Source organism: Opisthorchis viverrini (assembly GCF_000715545.1).
Source record: "Opisthorchis viverrini unplaced genomic scaffold opera_v5_457, whole genome shotgun sequence".
Lineage (NCBI taxonomy): Eukaryota > Metazoa > Platyhelminthes > Trematoda > Opisthorchiida > Opisthorchiidae > Opisthorchis > Opisthorchis viverrini.
Genome location: NW_008752120.1, coordinates 174,905 through 196,825, shown reverse-complemented (window position 1 = coordinate 196,825; position 21,921 = coordinate 174,905). Strand labels below are relative to the sequence as shown.

Sequence of the window (21,921 nt, the reverse complement as noted above, 5' to 3'; positions counted from 1 at the left end):
ACACGATTTCTCACGACAATATTGGTATCAGTCTACTTATAAGGGTCCCAGAGTAGTGGCTTCAGCCTGTTCGTGCAATCCAGGGCATCAAAAGACTTTCGCACATTGCACTATTTAACGTCACCGCATAGTTATTTGGAATTTTTCACCACTTCTGCGTCGCAGATTCCCCGAAGGTTCCATGTCCCCTTGCCGTCCCGAGGTCAATTGCACACCTTATGACCTGTATTTTCTACCAGAATCTTACAAAATTTATCTGAGAAAGGTGTAAATTTTCAGGTGGTTTAGTATTACTCAGAGATAACGATAAACTCAGTCTTAGCACTTGTGAATTTCCAGAAGGGTACAAACGTAGTGACCCAAAATTGACAGCCAGATAATCAGATATTCCGATTGACCTTCAACCTTTGACCGAGAGAATAGTACTTAGTCTGCATTCAAGTGGGGATTTGAAAATTCGTTTAAAATTTTGCATCCATTGGTCTTTCACCCATACACCGCCACCACCTGGCTTTGTTTCTGCGTTCCTCGTGGGGTGCCTAAGATGACGACTCATTTTAGTGGTAACTTGATCAAGAATTCCGACCTGTCTGTCTATCTGATTCATTGGATGGCGGTTGGTATCCATCGCAAAGCTTCACTGGTGTATCATCCTACCAGCATCATGCTCAGACGACACCCACAAGATGCTCTTTCTGGTGACGATAACTCAGATAATCTCATTGGGAGACCCATGGTGCAGAAAGCTCCACTACATCTTGACCAAGGGGTCTGGACGAAGTAGGTTGTATAGCTATTTTTTTCTAGAACCATCAGAATAAAGATCATAATCAAGGCATGGTGATGGTGTGGGATCAGCAGGATACACATTCCTGGCTGTAGGTTTAGCGCCGCTTAGTGCATTCGAACAACTGTCAGCAATTTGCTCATTCTGGGTGTATTCGCGCAGATCGAAAACTGTTCGGACGACCCATTTTGCTTTGCTCAACACAAATGCTCACCCGCTTATCGGTGCACTGACGACTTTTCCCCGACCGTTGACGAGACGTCTGCAATCCAGTTCCAAAGCTTGGCGAACATACCAACAGCCCATTATCGCATCCAAGCTACCCCTATTCTGCAATACTGTTATTCACCCCTGTCACCGCCAATTACGTGCTAGACCCCATCGGTCTATCTACGACCTCCCAGGCGTCACTGTGCTGACGACAGCTGTCTTATGGCCTGGCCACCGGCGGCTGCATGTCTACATCACACCAGCTGTTGAACCTGGCCTGTCTTTCCTCCGTAAAAACTCCTCGACCTTGTTGACTAACCAATCAACAGTCTGTTTTTGGGTGTGACCTTCGGCCGCGTCTGGCTCTCTTGGGAAATGTCAGCTGCCCTTTATTTCCTCTTGTGATCGATGGATACGATTGCGACTCCAGTATTTAGTGCGCGGTTACTCCCGGTCATGAGAGGTGTGAAAGTCTGTGGTTTGTTTTACCTGATGTTGTAACAATCTACTTAATCGTGTCGCGTTCAACAGAATGCCTCGGGTGTTCTGAGACACTAGGAATTTTTTGGAACGAAATTCTGATCTTGATTTGTACTCAATTAGAATTGAGTATACAGGGTTCACGCACAAAGAACAATAATCATTTCGACTCACCCAAAATCAAATTAGAGGTTGAAAGGTCGGTGTCCGCATAATTTTATCGAAACCGTCTCTTCAATACCGTGTCTACTGTGCTGACGGTAGATGCCGGAGTGAGACTAAGAAGGGCCTTTTCTTGCATTTTTCGGTTATCTAGTCATTTTCAGTTATCCTGGTAAGATGGTAGTTTGCTTGAGCTAGGCGTGCACATTGTTTATCTCTACCTAATTATTGAGTGAATCGGGGACTTTCACTCACATCACTCCCGTTGTTGTGCGGTTACTCTGGTGATCCCACACCAAGGAGGTTGAGCGCTTGACTCGAGCTCAATTGCGGGCGTGGTAACGGTAGTACTGACGAAGCTTGCGAGTAGTCTATAGTCTGGTGTCCAAGCTCCATCCCACATCTGACAGAAGGTGACGGTCATTACGGAAATCATGAAACCGCCTTGCAGTTTTTGTTTACTATTGCTTAACAGTTAATGAACGTCCAGGAAATTTCAAGAGGACGCTTGATAATGTTCACTTTTTAAAAACTCTTCGTGAATGAGATATTCACTTTTGTGTCTAATGACTTGTAAATGCATAGTTATTATTTGTTGACAAACTACTCAGCGAAGCGTCTTTTTCCTTTCCCTCTTGCCAGCAGTATTTGAGAAATGCAAGGTTGTTTACTTTTTTCCTCAAAATGGAATTCAGATATCCTCTTATGGTTCTGAGGATGTACATTTATTTTTGGAACTATTATTTTCATGGAGTCTGAGCCTTCGTTTCCTGGTTCACTCACACCTTTCCATCGATAAGCTGCACCTGACCGCTCCGTTATTGTGTCACTATGATCCATAGGTACTGACCTCCTTCAGTAGAAAGCGAGCATTTCCTCGGAGCCACTTATGAAACCACCGTGCCGCCTTATCGTAGACCAAACGAGTGAAATACTATTCTTTGTCTTTCGTACGGCAGATGTCGATCGATTTCACTTTGCCTGGCAAGTGAAATGGAGTTAAAGTCTTAGATGATAGTGAATCAAACACGTTACATCAGTGTTGGTGGAGTTCTGTAAGGCTGCAAGTAAATTCTGCCAAGCATATCACGCCCTCAGGTTTACAATGTCAAGGAATTTAAATTTGCACCCTTGCATGGCAATACTGTACGGAATGAAACAATTTTCATGGGTCCAGTACACGTTACATCACTTTTGCAGGTCACTTCGTCACCTATATTGTATACCTTTGGATTCAAGCTTTCGAATAGTTGACTTGATTGGCGCTGTGTCAGAGTGCGTTGTCGCACTTCTGGTCTGAATGGGGGGTTGGATAACGTACTACTGCTCATTGTGAACAGTATATGAATAATTTCGCACGGATGAATATTTTCCTGGTCGTGCACAGCGATTTTCCACCGGTTGATCGTACCCCTTATGCCAGATCCAATAATGGACACGCCCATGGTGACCATTACGGTTTTATTCTGCTTGATCCCAACCGATCGAAGCTGGAAAACAGAGTTAACATTTGTCGGCCATCAGCTGCCGCATGATAGTTGAGTACGCTGTGTGTACATTCACAGTAAGATGCAATAGCTACTTTGGAGTTTCATTCAATCTAGAGTTGTCGTAATGAAGAAGGGTAAAGCCGTTGGTCAGACAAAGGACATGCACCCTGTTGTTTCATGATGTGGGTAGAATATGTCTGAAAATCTGTCCCACAGATTTTGACCACAGTGGTTATCTTCCCCATCTGGCTGCTTCCTTGCGACCAGAAAGTCGAGCCGATCCCTTGACTTTCGTATTCTAATCGTCCTCCTCTCCATAGATGAGGTCATTTTAGATATGTTAACTATCATCCAAGAATGAGCTACGTGGATAATAGTACCCTCCTATCAAACTGGTCGTCACGTGATAATACTAGCACCCCAATCTCTCGCAGTCGGTGACTTTTGCTGGCCCGTGAGCAGCAATAATTACTCTGTTGTTCCACCATGTACATAATGATGAATACGGTACCATCGCCCATTTGCTTTGATTTTTTTGCTTTAAGTTAAGTTATCCCGTCGACTTTTGTTTCAGCTGCCTCAACAGGAATTTTAAATACCTACTGATGATTTAAATATTATTCATGACTTATTGACTTCTATCATAAATGCTTGAAGCATGTCGCGGAACGTTTAACTCAATGGAAGTCAGATAAAAAAACAGATATAGAAAATTCAGTTTACTCTCACAAAATCTAAATGATTTTTACTGCCACTTGGGGTAATAAATGCTAGTGTCTTGAGCTTGGTGCTGTGCTTCTATTTATTCTGAATAGAAAGGACACGTTGTTCCTCGTGGACCGCCTCGCGATCATCCTGAGAAGGTTCCGCAATCTTCAGGTTGAGAATCATTGCGTTTTACTTTTAGTGGAACCAGCTACTCCCAAATGGCTCGTTTCGGACTAAATTTAGGAAGACTAGAGGATGAAGAGAAGGTCCATAAATAACCTAAATGACAATTTAGGGGCAAAACGGATGGGAATTCTCAGTGGTCATAACAAGGAGGAAATAGTGCATGGTTAACTAACGCAGCAGTTGAGTTTGAGGGAAACCTAAGAAAGATTCTAAAAACGTAGGGCTTTTCTTATGAGTATGCTTAGGCGAAGCATGCTCCCAACAGTCACAGGAAAGCGAATCATCCATTCGCTTTTGGAGCAAGAACATCAGTGTGGTATCATTGGACATAACAGAAGGGCCAATTGAAAACACGCTTCTTTATTCTATGCGCTGACATCCTTAACCCTCATCTTCACGGTAATTGTGACGTCCCGAAATTTAGCACAGTGAGCTTACCGAGTAAGCCAAGACATTTGAAGTCGAAAACAGCTGGTAGACAAACGGATTACTGAAACCGCGCTAAAAGTAACCGCTGACTAGTGAAACCTAGTTAACAACTCAGGACGTGTCCATTGCCTCACGAAACAGAAAATAGATTGTCTTCAACGCAGAACAAGAGTTTTCACAGATTACTAGGGAACAAATTATCGAGGGAATATTTCCGGTAAATCTCAGACTGTTCAATACAAATGCTAATGTTGACGTAACCGTGACAAGAGTAAACAATCCATCGATCAAATAAATGGCTGCGCCGAGTGATAGAACAAGGCGACGTGCACTACAATCTCCATCGAGTTTTTGACCCGACTGATCAAGGTCATTTTTATGTACAGCGGTTAACTATTCAGCTTGCGAACGAAATTTAATCCGGTTGCATGACCCTAAAGAATTCGATTCCCCATTCACTAACATACTAGCTAAATGTCAATCGTGATAATTTTTTCCGTGAAGTCAGTTTCCCCACCAAAACTCCCCGTTGAACACCGCGTTTCCACTTGATGGTTCTCCTTTGGTGAATGGTCAATTTTGAGACGTTTGCACACAGACCATCGATCAGCTTCTTTTCAAAAAGCATAGCTGCTTTAGAATTACGACCAGCGTTGGATCACATGCTGAAAAAGAACGAAACGGACCAAGTGCAAAATAGTGAATGGAAGCTACTGCATCGGAAGCTTAAGGGTTGCGTCACATTGTTGTTGTAAAAAAGTGGGTGGTGAGAAACTACTAACTGCGTTGTGCACCGACCCTTAGTCCAATTCAAACGCTCAACCATGTGTTGGACTGCCCCAGAAAGCCTCATACTGAAAGAATTTCCGAGGGTCTTTTGCGTTCCTCTCACAAACGTTTTAGATTGAGCAACGATCCACTTCGTGATCTACTAAACCCGCAGATCAAATCTATCCTCCCCCAGCTTCATGTACCCAGTCTATCTCTCAGCACGAAATTTTTAAACACGTAGGGATATATCACATATATCGTATTCATAGTCATTTTGCAATGATTTAATCCGAACACATCTGCTGCTCTACTTATCCACAGGTCTGTCTACGCCACAGTTGTTTCTCTTATGCTACCCTTGATATAACTTTGAATTCGTATGTTCAAACAAGCAGGTAAGAGAAGATGAGGTCTGGTTTACAAACAACATTCCAGAGCTGCTACGGGACGAGTGAAAAAATCATTTTGATTCTGGTATTTTTCACAATTATCAAGGTCTTACACACCGTTCGTGTACATAGTACAAATATTAACTCCAAATAGCTGGGTACTTGTTTTGCATTCAATCTCACAGCTTTTGTATCGAGCGGTCTCTGTTTAAGGATACGTTGAGGAATACGTCATCACCACGTACCTACTAGAAATGACTAATGAAGTGCGATGGTATCTATACCCATTGACTGCATGGATAAGCTCACGAAAATCCAGGATGACCCACCAGTTGAATCATCCATAAAGGGATCCTTCTTGAGCAAATTTCCAGAAAAAAAAACAAAATTGATTGCACTACCCAAATATCGTGCCCTTTTCTTGCTCATCAGATTTATGGATGCACAATGGAGTTGCCATAAAATCACGCGCTTCAATATTGATGGTCACATCCAGCCCGGGGTTCAACTTTAAAACAGTCTGAAATAAAGGTTAAAAAAATATGATTATCGGCGAATTAAGTTCTTACTTGCTTACATCAAGCGTGTTACGATGCTTCGGTGTTCAATCCACTCTACACAACTTTACCTCTCGATTTCTGTTGATACACTTAAAGACTCTTGTTTGACTAGTTTGGGAGTTTGAAAGATACGTAGATATCCAATATCCTCGTTTTCGGATATCAATCAGTATAAAGCAGATTTCAGCCATTTGAATTTTCGGACATAAATACAAAAGAGAAACCGGATATAAAAGGCGACACAGATGGGAGACTACTTTCATACACGAACCTCCAGATGAGTCGGTTGGAGCTAGAGATATCCTAAGTGGCCAGTCGATTCTGTCGAAATACTGAGATGGAAACCGCGACCAGTGGTAGACCTCACACAGCACAGTTCAACCGAGTTAAATGCAGATACTCGGCGGCTGAAAATAGCTATATTGATGTTAGACTCTCAATAGTCTGCTCAATGGGAAAAAAACTGGATGTCAGTGTAACTCACTCAGACCTGTGTACTGTTCCGAGTGCAGCGTGTACCATGGAAAACAAAGCCCCCTGGTCACAGGACTAGTGGTAAACTCAGCAGAAGGAGACGAAGATAAAAGTTTCGTCACAGAATATGCTAAGGATGAGGAAGATTCAAAAGAATCCATCTCCCACCATGATTTATTTGATACTTTTAGGCCACATAAACATTCGACCATTTCGCATATCTCCAGATTAAGCTGTTGACAAGCACGACGAACGTGTTTAATTGCCATCAAGTCTTGTAAACTGGACAATAATCAGCGATGACAAACATAGTGATATGTACGTTCCTAGGTTGAACTATGCTTAAGCCGGTTCAGAAGAGGCCCATGATGTGGAGGAACAGTCTATCAGCAGTACGTAGGAGTCAACCGCCCAATGTGACGGTTGAGCAGTGCACCTGGTTGGATAGAAAACAGTTCCATTGTTGTCTTCTTTCCTTTGGATTGGTCCAACAGTGTGCAAGTCGGAAACCAGTTTATCTTCTGTTCTGCCTGAGTGGTAGTAGATCCTCCTGTGTGATTTTCGTGAAGATTTTAAGATTCGAAACCTCAGGAAACAAATGACCCGATATTTCATCGAAGGCTGCGTTCCTTGGGGAGCATTTTCATTAGATACATTTTCTTAGATAAAGTACAGCATAGTTTTCTTGACTTTGGAAATTACGGTTGATAACAATAACTGGTTGCAGTGTGCAAATGTTGAAAAACGTAGACTATGTCATCTAATTCCACTTAACTTGAAGCTAGTACTTTAGCCATAAACTAAATACACAACGACAATGGAGTTGCCATAAAATCACGCGCTTCAATATTGATGGTCACATCCAGCCCGGGGTTCAACTTTAAAACAGTCTGAAATAAAGGTTAAAAAAATATGATTATCGGCGAATTAAGTTCTTACTTGCTTACATCAAGCGTGTTACGATGCTTCGGTGTTCAATCCACTCTACACAACTTTACCTCTCGATTTCTGTTGATACACTTAAAGACTCTTGTTTGACTAGTTTGGGAGTTTGAAAGATACGTAGATATCCAATATCCTCGTTTTCGGATATCAATCAGTATAAAGCAGATTTCAGCCATTTGAATTTTCGGACATAAATACAAAAGAGAAACCGGATACAAAAGGCGACACAGATGGGAGACTACTTTCATACACGAACCTCCAGATGAGTCGGTTGGAGCTAGAGATATCCTAAGCGGCTGTCGAAGAGTTTTCAGCAACCTTGTGAGTAGTTTACTTCATGAAAATATACTGCACTATCTAGAATATCGTGCCATTTGAAACGAGGCGGCCTGTGCGCAGCACATTCAGTTGTAGAATATCACAACCGAGAGATTCACTTGAGTCTCTCATGAAGACCAAATTAAATACAAAACACTTTGCGACCGGCTTCTCCACTGTTCGCAACAGTTTGCCCTCAAAACATGTGGACCGATTTTTTTCGGGTAAACAGTGCAGTAAACCTGGATTAGTGTAGTAGAAGGATGGGACATAAGCAGCGGAATACCGGAAACTTTACATGTTCTAAGAGAAATTAAAGTACTGTTCTTTGGGAGAGATTATTGCTAAGGCAGAGAGTTGTTCACAGTCCACAGAACATCAAATATTCCGATTCTTTCTCAGGAAATCGACTAAATCGATATTTTTGAACCTACTCTGTAGAATACGAAGGTTGTGTTTTCTCGCGAATTAAAAAACCTGTCTGAATCAAACATACATCCCTATTTCGACTATCGCGTTACCGTTTAACAGAAGAGTAATTGATCAAATGCAGTGTAGATCACATTTCAACACCAACACACTGTTGACGGTTTCAAAAAACTCCGTTCTCGTTCGGATCAGACATGCACACGAAACAAGTACGCTCAAAGTGGGAACGATCACATTAAGCTATATGCAAATCGCGATAGAATCGCTTTGGCTATTGGGTGACTGATCAGTTGAGTGCGATTTCGAAAAAAAAACATTTCTAAGCTTGCTCTATACGGATGTAAATGCACTGGGAAAAAACAGACTGCTCACGACAAAATACAGAACCTGATTATGGAACGACGTAACAGTGGCGGTAGCCAGACTGCTATCGTCTAACCTCATTGCTATCGAGTGACGCAGAGAAAAACAAACAAGCCTTTCTACCAAACACATGAGCGTTGCCGACAGTTCGCTGTTGATCACATTCAGAAATAGCAGATCCCGTGAAATATCAGCACAGCACAAACTCGCCCAAACAACGCAGTTATGATATCAGCTGGATCGGTGATGAAACGTTTGCAGTCAAATTGCCCTGCTCAACGAACAGACCAATGACTATCGAGGCCACCTAATCTACCACAAATCTCCTCAATGGCATATTGTGGTATTCCATTTAATCGCGTGGGATAGTCGGAGCTCGTGATGCACATACTGCGCTGTTTTCGAACCCAATCGAAATAGCAAGACACCGAGACCCAGTGATACAGATCACTGTCACTTTTAAACCTAGCAAAGATGGATCCTTGGGGCACCGAACAATAAGCCCTTGCCGGAATTCAGGCTTCGACGCACAGGCAGCTGTTGGTAATTGTTAGCCTTAGGACGGCAAGTGCCGTTTTGTTTCGGAGAAATGTCCATGAGCTCGAAAGTATCGAAAATAACGAGACCGTCCAGTGAAAAATAAGCGCAGTATTTAAGGGTGCAACGGCAAATAGATGGTAGCGTGAGCCTAAACGTGGTGGAACCGAGGAACATGAGTGATCGAGGCAATTATTCTGGCCTACAAAGTGAAACCGCCATTGTTCACTCAACCAGTCGAAAACTAAGATCACACTAGCTTGAACTACATAAACTGATCGACGAGCAGCGGCCTGAACGTCCTGTTCGCATTCGCCATCCCCACAACAATGGTAGCGGAGTCCATGACCACAGCTACAGCATAGTGGCTAACTTTTTGCGAAGAACAGCAAAATGTGTCCGGGTTACGTCATCCAACGATAACTGGGTGCCAAACAATGTTGCTGTTTGATCTGCCCTACTTTATGAATCAGAGATGTGGCATCTTCAGGTGAATCTTCGAAGTCGCCGTTTTTGACCATCACTTTTTTCAAGGCTTAGCATGGATCTGATGGGAACATCAGAGAAGTAATGCTCATGTATCCCAGGTTTCCAAAATAGGCAACTCTGCCTCGATAAGACAGCTTGCCACACTGTGTAGGTTACGCCGTACTTATTAGTCCAAAATACCGTTCACCTTGATGAGCCCCCTCCGCCCAACCAAGCCTGACTTGATAACGAGGCATGAAAACCATCGGTCAACTCAATGGCTGTGGTAACGGCCGTATCCCTGACTGGAGACCCCGAAATAAGACAAATGATTGGAGGCTCTAGCGTGTGACTGTACCACGCAATCAATCGCGACTCTGCATTAAATCACCTTCACTGCTTAGCTCCGTTTCTCCCCGTCATATTGGACAAACAAAATAAATTAACCTTAGTCAACTGAATCACCGACTTTAAAACCTGGTTCTTACTTGGTTAATCTAATTAACCCGGGGAAACAGCACACTGAACCGCAGTAGTCCGATACATTGATTTCCGCTATGAAATAAAACTGTCAGATATCGAGATTCCTCAATTCCAAACCACTCCATGTTATAACCATTTGCATAAATGCTACCACTGAATCCATTAAAAGCGGAATGCACAAAAGAGGAATGTCCAGAAACAGGTAGAATGTTTGAATACTGTCATCCTAGCTCTACCCATGAACAGAAACAGCGCTGTTGCCAACGTAGGATCCCCGGCGTGCGAAGAAAAAGGCCCTACTAACAAATCCGGACAAGGATGTCAGCCCACCATACTGAATGTGATTGTTCAGCTGAAGCTGCAACACCCTCTCGGTGCCTAGCTAACACACCGCCCGAAGAAAACATGAGGGTTAGGATACTGCCAGGTTGCGCAATCTTAGACAGCGGTCCATCATACTAGCCCGCCACGAACGTCCGAGATACCTACATCTGCACCACTCCATCACATAATCAGGACAGGAACCTAAGCCTGCTACTAGCTTACTCCCACCGAGCATTATCGCAAGATAAACCATGACCATAGATACTCCACCAATTATCACCGATGAAAACAGTGTATAGTAACTTTTGCGCCCAATATTAGGTAGGAACTACGAAACAGTTGCATAAAACAAAATAAATTGTCGAATTGTGTGGAAAAGTCTGAATGAGTGTGGTCCAGATATGACAGGCACCGTAAACGGGAGACAAGCAGGGCAAAGGACACTGGATACATAACGGCCAGTCTCTAGTGAATGAGCATGAAAAAATCTCCGAATGAATAAGATATGGACAATTCGGAAGGTCAACTGGAATCAAAAAAGATGGGCGCTAGGCAAAATAAAACATCATAAGAAAAGTGTGACCGTGTGTAGAAGGGAAAGATGGGCTGGACAGAACGGTAACTATACAGAAACTAGTTGTAAAAATAAGCCTTCAAATGAATGTAAAGTAAGTGTCGTGAAGTAATGACCAACACAACTATGAAGGTTGGAAAGTAGAACATACGTTTGCAACATTTCACTGAGATCACATAACAGCGCTGGCGCAAGAAGACGTTGAATTGTCAGACCTTAGTGTCACCCAGTTGCATCTGCTGTATGGTAAGAAAGGCAGCCGCCTCCCACAAAAATTGCACGACCTTAGGCTATCCACATGGACAACGAAACGCATAATACTGCGAACGAAAACGGAATCGACAGATGAAAGAAAAGTCGGAGATAGAGAAAAGGAAGCGTGAAGAAATGAAAACAGGTAGATATAACGAATAGGCTTGGGATTAGTAGATTATGAGATTAGATCTGGATGAAGATTGTGCGCTTTCATCGAATACAAATGTACAACTGTACAACGTCCCAGATTGTCCATTCGATAGGGTGAGCAGTGTCTAGTGCTTGTATACTAGATTCAGTGGCGATTCGCCGACACAGAAGAATCACTCCTCCGAAGGTATAAGGGCTTTGATTATGATGCTGAACGTTGTGCTCTCGCGCAGAAGCGTAGTTCACGGGGCCACTCCACATGTTTTAACCGTGGCTACAGGTGTAGGGATTTCATAACCAAATCTGCAATAGGGCGAAACTGGAGAGCAGAACCGCGGATTCGCTTCACTCGAACTCCGCGTAAATGCAACCGAGGTAACTGACAAACTTCCATCTCCCAGTGAACAGGATCGTCTCGGAGACCACAGTGGTGGGGTATACTGAACACTTGTCCCGGAGGAAGACCGTCCAAATTCGTAGCCGCTGTGGCGTTGGTGGCAGAACTAACTTCCTTTAGTGACCCACGATCGGCTGCCCAGGAGCATCGCAGTAGATATGGCAAATGTGGGTCATAAGCGTAACGGCATCCGGGAGTTACTTCCAGAGCTGCAATGATTTCCTTCAGAACATCGTTTGCGGATTTGGTACTGGTTGTATGTACACTCCACGGAAAACGAACTTCGCGTGGACCCGTTAGCACACCAGAGTTGGAAGCACGACTATCTGTTGGCCTGCTAGAAGAGGAAAGGCAAAAAGTGACGTCCCTCAGTTATTTGTAATAAGAATTGATGAGAGGACCAATTTCAATTTCTCTTAGATGTTAAGGTGCTATTCAGTCTAAACATCCTAAACTCACTGATCTTTCCTGGAAACCGTCATTTCCTGTCCGGAGGCCATCCGCCCCTAATAACATCCGCTCCTAATAACAGCACGTCAGTTGGACAAATATGTCACGTGCCAGCTAAGGACTAAACGAGGGTTACTAGCCCGCCACGAACGTCCGAGATACCTACATCTGCACCACTCCATCACATAATCAGGACAGGAACCTAAGCCTGCTACTAGCTTACTCCCACCGAGCACTATCGCACGATAAACCAGGACCATAGATACTCCACCAATTATCACCGATGAAGACAGTGTATAGTGACTTTTGCGCCCAATATTAGGTAGGAACTACGAAACAGTTGCATAAAACAAAATAAATTGTCGAGTTGTGTGGAAAAGTCTGAATGAGTGTGGTCCAGATATGACAGGCACCGTAAACGGGAGACAAGCAGGGCAAAGGACACTGGATACATAACGGCCAGTCTCTAGTGAATGAGCATGAAAAAATCTCCGAATGAATAAGATATGGACAATTCGGAAGGTCAACTGGAATCAAAAAAGATGGGCGCTAGGCAAAATAAAACATCATAAGAAAAGTGTGATCGTGTGTAGAAGGGAAAGATGGGCTGGACAGAACGGTAACTATACAGAAACTAGTTGTAAAAATAAGCCTTCAAATGAATGTAAAGTAAGTGTCGTGAAGTAATGACCAACACAACTATGAAGGTTGGAAAGTAGAACATACGTTTGCAACATTTCACTGAGATCACATAACAGCGCTGGCGCAAGAAGACGTTGAATTGTCAGACCTTAGTGTCACCCATTTGCATCTGCTGTATGGTAAGAAAGGCAGCCGCCTCCCACAAAAATTGCACGACCTTAGGCTATCCACATGGACAACGAAACGCATAATACTGCGAACGAAAACGGAATCGACAGATGAAAGAAAAGTCGGAGATAGAGAAAAGGAAGCGTGAAGAAATGAAAACAGGTAGATATAACGAATAGGCTTGGGATTAGTAGATTATGAGATTAGATCTGGATGAAGATTGTGCGCTTTCATCGAATACAAATGTACAACTGTACAACGTCCCAGATTGTCCATTCGATAGAGTGAGCAGTGTCTAGTGCTTGTATACTAGATTCAGTGGCGATTCGCCGACACAGAAGAATCACTCCTCCGAAGGTATAAGGGCTTTGATTATGATGCTGAACGTTGTGCTCTCGCGCAGAAGCGTAGTTCACGGGGCCACTCCACATGTTTTAACCGTGGCTACAGGTGTAGGGATTTCATAACCAAATCTGCAATAGGGCGAAACTGGAGAGCAGAACCGCGGATTCGCTTCACTCGAACTCCGCGTAAATGCAACCGAGGTAACTGACAAACTTCCATCTCCCAGTGAACAGGATCGTCTCGGAGACCACAGTGGTGGGGTATACTGAACACTTGTCCCGGAGGAAGACCGTCCAAATTCGTAGCCGCTGTGGCGTTGGTGGCAGAACTAACTTCCTTTAGTGACCCACGATCGGCTGCCCAGGAGCATCGCAGTAGATATGGCAAATGTGGGTCATAAGCGTAACGGCATCCGGGAGTTACTTCCAGAGCTGCAATGATTTCCTTCAGAACATCGTTTGCGGATTTGGTACTGGTTGTATGTACACTCCACGGAAAACGAACTTCGCGTGGACCCGTTAGCACACCAGAGTTGGAAGCACGACTATCTGTTGGCCTGCTAGAAGAGGAAAGGCAAAAAGTGACGTCCCTCAGTTATTTGTAATAAGAATTGATGAGAGGACCAATTTCAATTTCTCTTAGATGTTAAGGTGCTATTCAGTCTAAACATCCTAAACTCACTGATCTTTCCTGGAAACCGTCATTTCCTGTCCGGAGGCCATCCGCCCCTAATAACATCCGCTCCTAATAACAGCACGTCAGTTGGACAAATATGTCACGTGCCAGCTAAGGACTAAACGAGGGTATGCCCTGATTAGTCAGAATGCCAGCCAATCTGGAACGAGCATCTTTGGTTCTACGCTTCTCGCCCCCTCACGGGGATTCTAGCACGAACTTGTGGGACATTCTTCACCTTATAAGATTCTAGCACGAACTTGTGGGACATTCTGTGATCACCTTATAAATACAGTTGTAATAATGTTCTTTTGTCTTTATAGAAGGCTGTCTGTAGTTACCGTGCCTTTTGATACACCATAGTGGGCGGAGCAGGAAGCCAAGGACCGACACAGAGTTGCTCGACTGTTCAGCAAGCCACAGGCACTTCATAACCAGAAATCATCCATCAGCTGATTTGTACTGGTACTGGCGCTAGTGAAAACCATGTTCGCAGACTGGGTAGAAAAAATGAAACAATACAAACTCCACGAAATGATTTTGTCCAATCACGTGCACAACAATGCTTCTTTGGGTTATCAACTGAACCAGATACACTTTATGTGGTGCTCCACAGCAAAGCGACTAAATTAAGATAGGCTATCGTCCGTATTGGGCAGACTACCTACCGCCACCTTGGTTCCACGTCGTCTATCAACTGGTCAACTCCGCACGGCCTTCGCTGTCGTCACACACTCCATGGCTGTTGACTTTGGCCGGGCTCATAGTACTGTTTGCCTGCGCCCTCTGTCTGCGTCACTGCTAGGATCTTTAAGTTCAAAGCTTACACCTTCAGTGCGACAGTTTGAATATTCCCATGGTTGTGGAGTACGCTTGGCTAATACTGAGGGAACAGCAGCTAAGTTTACGCGAGTTCCAGCAGGTGTAACCCACACACCACAAGCTCCTATTCAAAGTAGCTAGCAGAGACAAACACCATTAGTGCCTTAATCGAAATGACGTCGACGCAATAAAGTATTCACCTACTGTACGACCCTTGATATAAATAATATGAGATAGCAACAACATAAAACACATCAAGACGCTGGACATCCGGTGAAACAAAGACCAGGGGGTCTAACAACACTATGAGGAGAGTTTTGTGGATATTTCGACATTAGGGAGACCTTTTTTAGCATGTTTCATAAATGCCCAGCAATAAGTCACCCCAACCAACATTATAAGCAAAAAAGCCAACACTGAAATCAGTGGACTGAACGAAGGATAGCGATTTATGAGTCTCTATCAATGCATGCTTAAAATTTCCACAAACCACAGCCCACGAATCGTTCATCTTCAGAATCAACTTAAAAAAATACTTTAGCACAGCACATAAGTTGGTCCAACATGGCGAGGGCAAACTTAAAATTTTGTGCTAGGGAACTGAGTTGGGATACCAAGATAAATGACACGGGAAATTTGGCGTTTCACCTGTCGGGATGAATTGATGCGAAACACTACGAAATCAGGCAGTTTTAAAGAGTTAAACAGAGCACAGTATCTTGCCAAATAAAGTCAAAGATCTGCAGGAATATGAGAACCAAATGGACGTTGCTAATTGTCAACCCGAGAGGATAATTTGTTAATGACGAAACAATAAGTTACTGCTAACTATGTTATACCATAACTGGACACTGTGCCACCATAAGGGATTTATCACGAACAAATAGATTAGCACTAACCACAGAGGACATTAAGCGTATAATCACAAGTCAACGAGTTCTGAGGACAGCACAATTCCGTTAGTAGGAGTAAACGGACACAGGTCATCCACATTCAGGGACTGTGATCCGCAGATCCATTGAACCGATCTAAGATGCAAGTAGAAGTGTTCTACAGGATAACACAATAACGTCTATCTGAATATGAGGCGGAGGTCGGATTCGAACCGCGGACCTTCAGGTTAGTAATCCGCGCTCTAACCACTTCGGCCATCTCGCCCCATCTTGAATATGAGAACACGACCATTCAAATCGGCACTGTGGCTAATTCGGTGTCGACAAGAGACTGGGCTGAAATTCATCTGAATCTTTTATTTGTAATACTATCTAACCGAATGTGCTAAAAAAAAATAATCGTTCAGCTGAAGCACCCTTTTAGTGCCTAGCTGCCATGTCACCCGAGGGAAACACGAGGGCGAGGACACTGCCAAGTTGCCCAAGCACGAACAGGGGAAGTCGAAAGGCAGATGTCGGGTTCGAATTACAGGTCAGTAAATTTGCGCTCCAACCACTGAGCCATCTTGCCCTCAACCGAATGTGTTGCACAAACACTGCACCATAATCCAGTTGGCGCGATATTCAAGATATCGGCGTAAGTTTCAATACCACTCATAACGTCACTAGAAACACTGGACAGTTCGTGGCTAGTTTTTTTTTACTTCTGGAGGATAATCAGGTAGGCCTAGTCCTCGAGTTCACGTCAAACTTATTTCTTGTCTGAACACCAACTCACGATGTGATACGTTTGCAGATTACGTCGAAAGACCGAGCTACAATTCATTTATGAAGTTTCTCGTCCCGATTGAAGCATAGGGCGGCCCTTGTGCAGCGTTTCAGTTGAAAAATATCACAAACGAGAGATTTCGAAGAATTTTACCTCTTGGTTCCCAAAACGCCCATCGCCAATGCCAAACTGGCCCCCAGTGGATGTGAAAAAGCCAAACATTCTGCTTTCAATACAGCGACCATTAGCTGCGCTGCATAGAGATTTCAGAGTGAATCGGAAAGTATGGGAAGACGCACATTTCCACTCGACACCCCGCTTAACAAGGCTCACATGTTAAATGAAAGCAGGCATTGCCAGCTCATTAACAAAAAGTAAGAAGTAGGGTCCAAAGCAAACGAAAACTGACACAAGAGTATCACCCTGCCTTCATTGTGGTGCACCGAAATCCGAATAAAGGCCCAAAAAAGTGAGTAGTACTGGCCTCAGCCAGCAAATAGTCCTATTCAGTCTTCCAGTGAAATTATGTCCAGCTATGTTGCTAAGTGTGGGAAGATCAGGTATTTCGGCCGACAATCCAAAGACATCGTCGCAATTAGTGAAACAAAGAAAAAGAAACCGTTCAGCTGTAGCACCCTTCCGATGCCTAGCTGCCATGCCACCCGAAGGAAGCACGAGGGCTGGGATACTGCCAGGTTGCCCAAGCCTAGACAGGGGAAGTCGGGTGGCGGAGGTCGGAATCGAAACACGGACCTTCCGGTCAGTAAATTCGCGCTCTAACCACTTGGGCCATCTCGTCGTAATTAGTGACGAAACCCTCATTTAGTTGTCACATGAAGACGACTCGAATAGGTTCGCGAAAAATGGTCTCTTCCGGAGGAAGATCATAACCATTAAAAAACGCTTCAACGGACCAAACTGAAGTGAAAAACCTTACGAGTTAACAATATTTGTGACTCGAGTGAGTTTATTGTATCTTCATTAGGTGAAAGTTGATATGTTTGCCGAAATTGGCAAACGGTTTGCATGCCTGCAACCAAACAACCTACCCTATGAGCAGTGTGTTCCATCAAGCAAACACAGTACGACACCTCCAACCTCGTAAGAGCAGCACAGTCATTTGAAGAACATGATGAGCTACTCGGCTAGAATTCAGTTGAGTCTCCCGTCAACACTAAATTGATTTTCAAAGGAGTGTATTTATCCAACGTAAAAACGCTTGTCTATAATTTGATACATGACAGTAATTCTTTGAATCGTGAATGAGTTCATGTTGTTCATATGGCTATGAAAAAACACCGTGCAGAGAACGAGCAACAATTGATGGGAACGCTAACAGTCACCAGCAGCAAAAATACATAGGAACAACATTATTGAGCGAAATGCACCTGGAAGGTCTGCAACACTTCGTGATCGATCCAGGAAAAAAAAGCAGATCGGCATAATCAGTAAGCGATGATAGAAGCGGTAACAAACTTTGTATGAACAAAACGAAGTTTCAATCTGAGTGAGTAGAAAGAACGTGTTCTAGGGTAGACGTGCGATCAGATGAAGAAAAACCTCAACCACACGATCAACTTCATCTTTAGTTATTCACATTGTAAGTTTAGAGGGTTCGGACACATGACACTTTAGGCTGTAACCTCTAGAACTGTCTGTTCGCCGACCAGTTGGTGAAGCGGGTGCATGAGTTTAGATGTCAATTTTGGTCTAATTCCGACGACCATCTGACTACCGTGGTCGTTCAAGCCCTACAAGAGACCTAACAATTACCAAGCCAGGGGCCTGGGATTTCACCAAATGCCATCGCTGGTGGTTTCCAATAGGGTTAAAACGGCAATATAGTGCTTCCCGGCTTTCCAGCATAGAGTGGCTTCAATTAAAGGACGAAGTCCCCACCGAAAACATTCCATTCCATTTCTTTCTCCTGTTATCCGACACCTCACATTTCACTGGGCTCAAAATCACTCACTTTAACCCGGTCTTCTCCGAAATACTCCCAGGAACATGAACCAGTAGCTGCCCTATAACGTCACGCCAAGTTCTAATGACGGTTTGACAGACAGGTCTACTGGGATGCGCTGATTGCTGATAGGAGCACACCATCACATAGACAAGCTGTATGCCATGAGATAATCGGACACGAAATCGTCAAAAACGCAAACACAACACCCTGTGGCGAAGCCGTTACAGACTGCGATAAGGAGCCCAATCGAACCGCATTACCAGGTGTGTATTGAAGTTTTGCCATTCTAGATACCGAAGAGTAGCTTTTTACTGACCAGTGTTGAGTGGCATTCAAAATGATAACGGTTTCGATCAGCTCGTGGCGATAGAAAAAATTACGAAACATGAGGTGATAGGCTAATCTATAGTCTAATCTATCACATCTGGAAAACAGAACGAACATCAACCGCCAGCGCACAACACCAGAGAAAATTTCTTAAGTTGTCCTAGGTTGCTGAATGACACCGCACGAATCGATCCGAAAGCTACGTAACCATACTAAGAAGTGTAATCGTTTTCCGAAAACCACAAGCCACGAATGTCGAATTGATGACAGACAGGCAAATATACGCATACATTAAAATCGTAAGCATGCCACTGAATACAAAATGAACAGAAACCACATTCTACATCAGTGTCAGTTTACCGTACGGCAGAAGGCAGCCAGGGTAGTATTCTCTGGGTTAGTAGTCTAAACGGTTTCATTCCTGACATTAAGATGTCATCGAACGTGTTCACTATACGTACTGTCTAACTACGCTGTGGGAAACAAATGCACAAAATACACCTGTTTATCTCCGGAGAGCGACCGAACGTTGTCTATTCTGAGAGAAACTAATCAGAAACAAAAGGCAATTTTTCGGAAACAAGCTATTTTGAAACAGCTAGTGACGTGTTCTTTTCCCGAAAACCAGGTAGTTTTCGCAAATCACCTCAAATGCCCACACGCTCCACACTGTATACCCGTACAGCCCATGGCGGCTTTTATCCGGTTTAAACTGCACTGGTCAGTGTTATTTCAGCGGTTGCTGCAAAATAGTGAAGAGGCCAGGGAAATACCGGGAGCTCTGGTGGAAATCGTAAGTTCTGGAGATGGAGAAGGCTTTTACTACCGGAAAATGCCGAACCTTCGATCAACTGGCCCTAGGGAAGCAACGGTCAGCGAAACGATAAATAAAAAAAAGCCGGCTCATTGATTCACTCGCAAAAACATCCGTTGGGAAGATGGACTGGACACTTCGAAGAACTATTCAGCTGGCTCCCACCACACGGCCTCTAGAGATAATGCATGTGGGCGAACAGGGTGTAACCCATAAGTACCACTATTATTCGACGAACACACTAGTGAAGTTTGGCACCAACATGATGACCAAGGGCTCAAATAAGCAGGAAAATAAGAAACGCATACGCAATAAGCAGTATAAAGTCCTGACAATTCACAACCAATTTGTGGCCCCCTATGTAGAGATGTTTCTCTAGTTTTAAACATCAATTTTACCATACTTGAACTACGATGTTCACAAATGGCTCTTAGCATGGCGTCAATTCTTAATGAAAAGCCTGGACTGGAACTTGGTGAACGGGAGCTAATATCCTTGATTTATTCGTTGGACATGTAGTAACCAAAATGATTGCAGCTAGCCAAAGCTTCCAGGAAATACTATCCTCATTTCATTCACTAGTGACGTATGTGCATGTAATCTGTCTTCCAATTTAAAATTGCAGGACACTAGACTCACTGGGGCGTGAAAAATCCTCCAAGTGCTCTGAACACACCACGACTCCAAGTGTTTGGGTGGCCAGGTTCCATTGAACTAGACAATGAAAGAAGAACGGGAGGTCGAACAAGTGCAGAATCCCAACGAAAAACTGCATAAAGGGTATATTACGTGGACTGCAATCCCCACAGTTCCTATTAGAGTTTCGCTCCGCACCGTGTTGCAAGACCAAGTTCGTTAGAATGGTCTGTCAGCAAGAAAACATTTTGAAGTCGACCTGATTAGTTGCCTACTATTTTCTGACCTGGCCCCAAGAAACCTTTCACGTACATATACAAGCGTCGATTCCGAAAAGTGAAACGTCGGAATGTAGGTGGTACTCTGCACTCGCCAAAAAGATCGACTTCACAGAGGAAGCAAATGGAGTACATCAGATCATACGTCTCCGAGGGGCCATGGATCATACCCGGTTTACTCAAGCCGGTGTTTATTATATCGTGCAAGGTGATACCGGTTGTCAGAACACTAAAGGAAACGCCGTTCAAGGGAGGTTTTGAAGTATCACACCTCAAAAAGGGAACGTGGGATTATCGATTACTAGTTAGCAAGTTAGGAGAGTGGACAAGCTAACGTGAAATAGACAAGAACTCAAATCGGTGCTTTCCACGTTGCGGTCCTGCCTAAGAGATTCACCAAGGGTTCGGAACAGCCAAAGAGCCTGGTAATCTTTTTCATGTAGTTGTCTAGTTGCGCTGAAACAGTGCTACCAGTGTTAAAGAGTACCGTGAGGATGGCAATTATAGTAACCAATTACCGGCCTAAAAATATGCAGCTGACAGTATTTTACCTGCGGGTGGATCAACAGTCATCGGTTTTTGGGTGATATCTAGTGACCAAGTTACAGAACCCTACCTCAGTGCCATTAAAGCGAGGCACCTCTAAAATCAGCACCCTATACAGTTCAAGATGTCTAAATGATGAATTCTACGCTTTTGGCTTGGTTTTCGAGTTCCCTGTTTCTTTGCTTCCGAGTGTCAATTGTGGAGGTTGTTGGATAATGTTAATTCAAACGCCCGAAGAACTGGCACATAAACTGCTATACAGTGCAACTCTGCAATTTCGGTTGTATTTCACCCCCAGCTAACGGTTCATCTTACGATTGCTACACAGCATTACAGAGGAAATCATTACGGAGAAACCTGTTACATAAATGAAGAATGCTAAGGATAGAAACCTAACGGGACGCTAGTGATCGCAATCCAGGGACAGAACTCGAAACATCACGAGACTGCGCGCACCGATAGGAAAAATATCGAATATGAGAAGAATCGCAAAAACAGACCAAGTAAGCTTGACTGTGATTGCGCGACGTCAGGTGGGGGAGGGAGACGAAATTCGCGAGACAGACTGCCTTGGAAAATCAATAGCCGTTGGGACACGCGAAAATCAGAACAAAGATTATACTCGATTGGTGAAGTTGTTGCGAAATCACTGAGCAGCGATAGTCATGCGTTATATATATATATATATATATATATATATA

The 21,921-nt window shown here is 43.8% G+C and overlaps 2 protein-coding genes across 2 annotated transcripts in view; one reads left to right on the top strand and one right to left on the bottom strand.

Annotated features, from left to right (window-relative positions):
* Positions 1-1,159, top strand: part of T265_15377 (hypothetical protein) — a gene marked incomplete at both ends in the record, with an annotated part of 6,854 nt that extends 5,695 nt beyond the window's left edge. The window contains one exon of the mRNA XM_009177805.1: positions 899-1,159. Within this exon, the coding sequence (XP_009176069.1) occupies positions 899-1,159 (261 nt within the window). The remainder of the gene's footprint in view (positions 1-898) is intronic.
* Positions 1,160-10,822: 9,663 nt separating this feature from the next.
* Positions 10,823-21,921, bottom strand: part of T265_11206 (hypothetical protein) — a gene marked incomplete at both ends in the record, with an annotated part of 34,348 nt that continues 23,249 nt past the window's right edge. Inside the window, 2 exons of the mRNA XM_009177803.1 lie at positions 10,823-12,223; positions 13,598-14,050. Coding sequence (XP_009176067.1) covers position 14,050 — 1 coding nt within the window. The remainder of the gene's footprint in view (positions 12,224-13,597; positions 14,051-21,921) is intronic.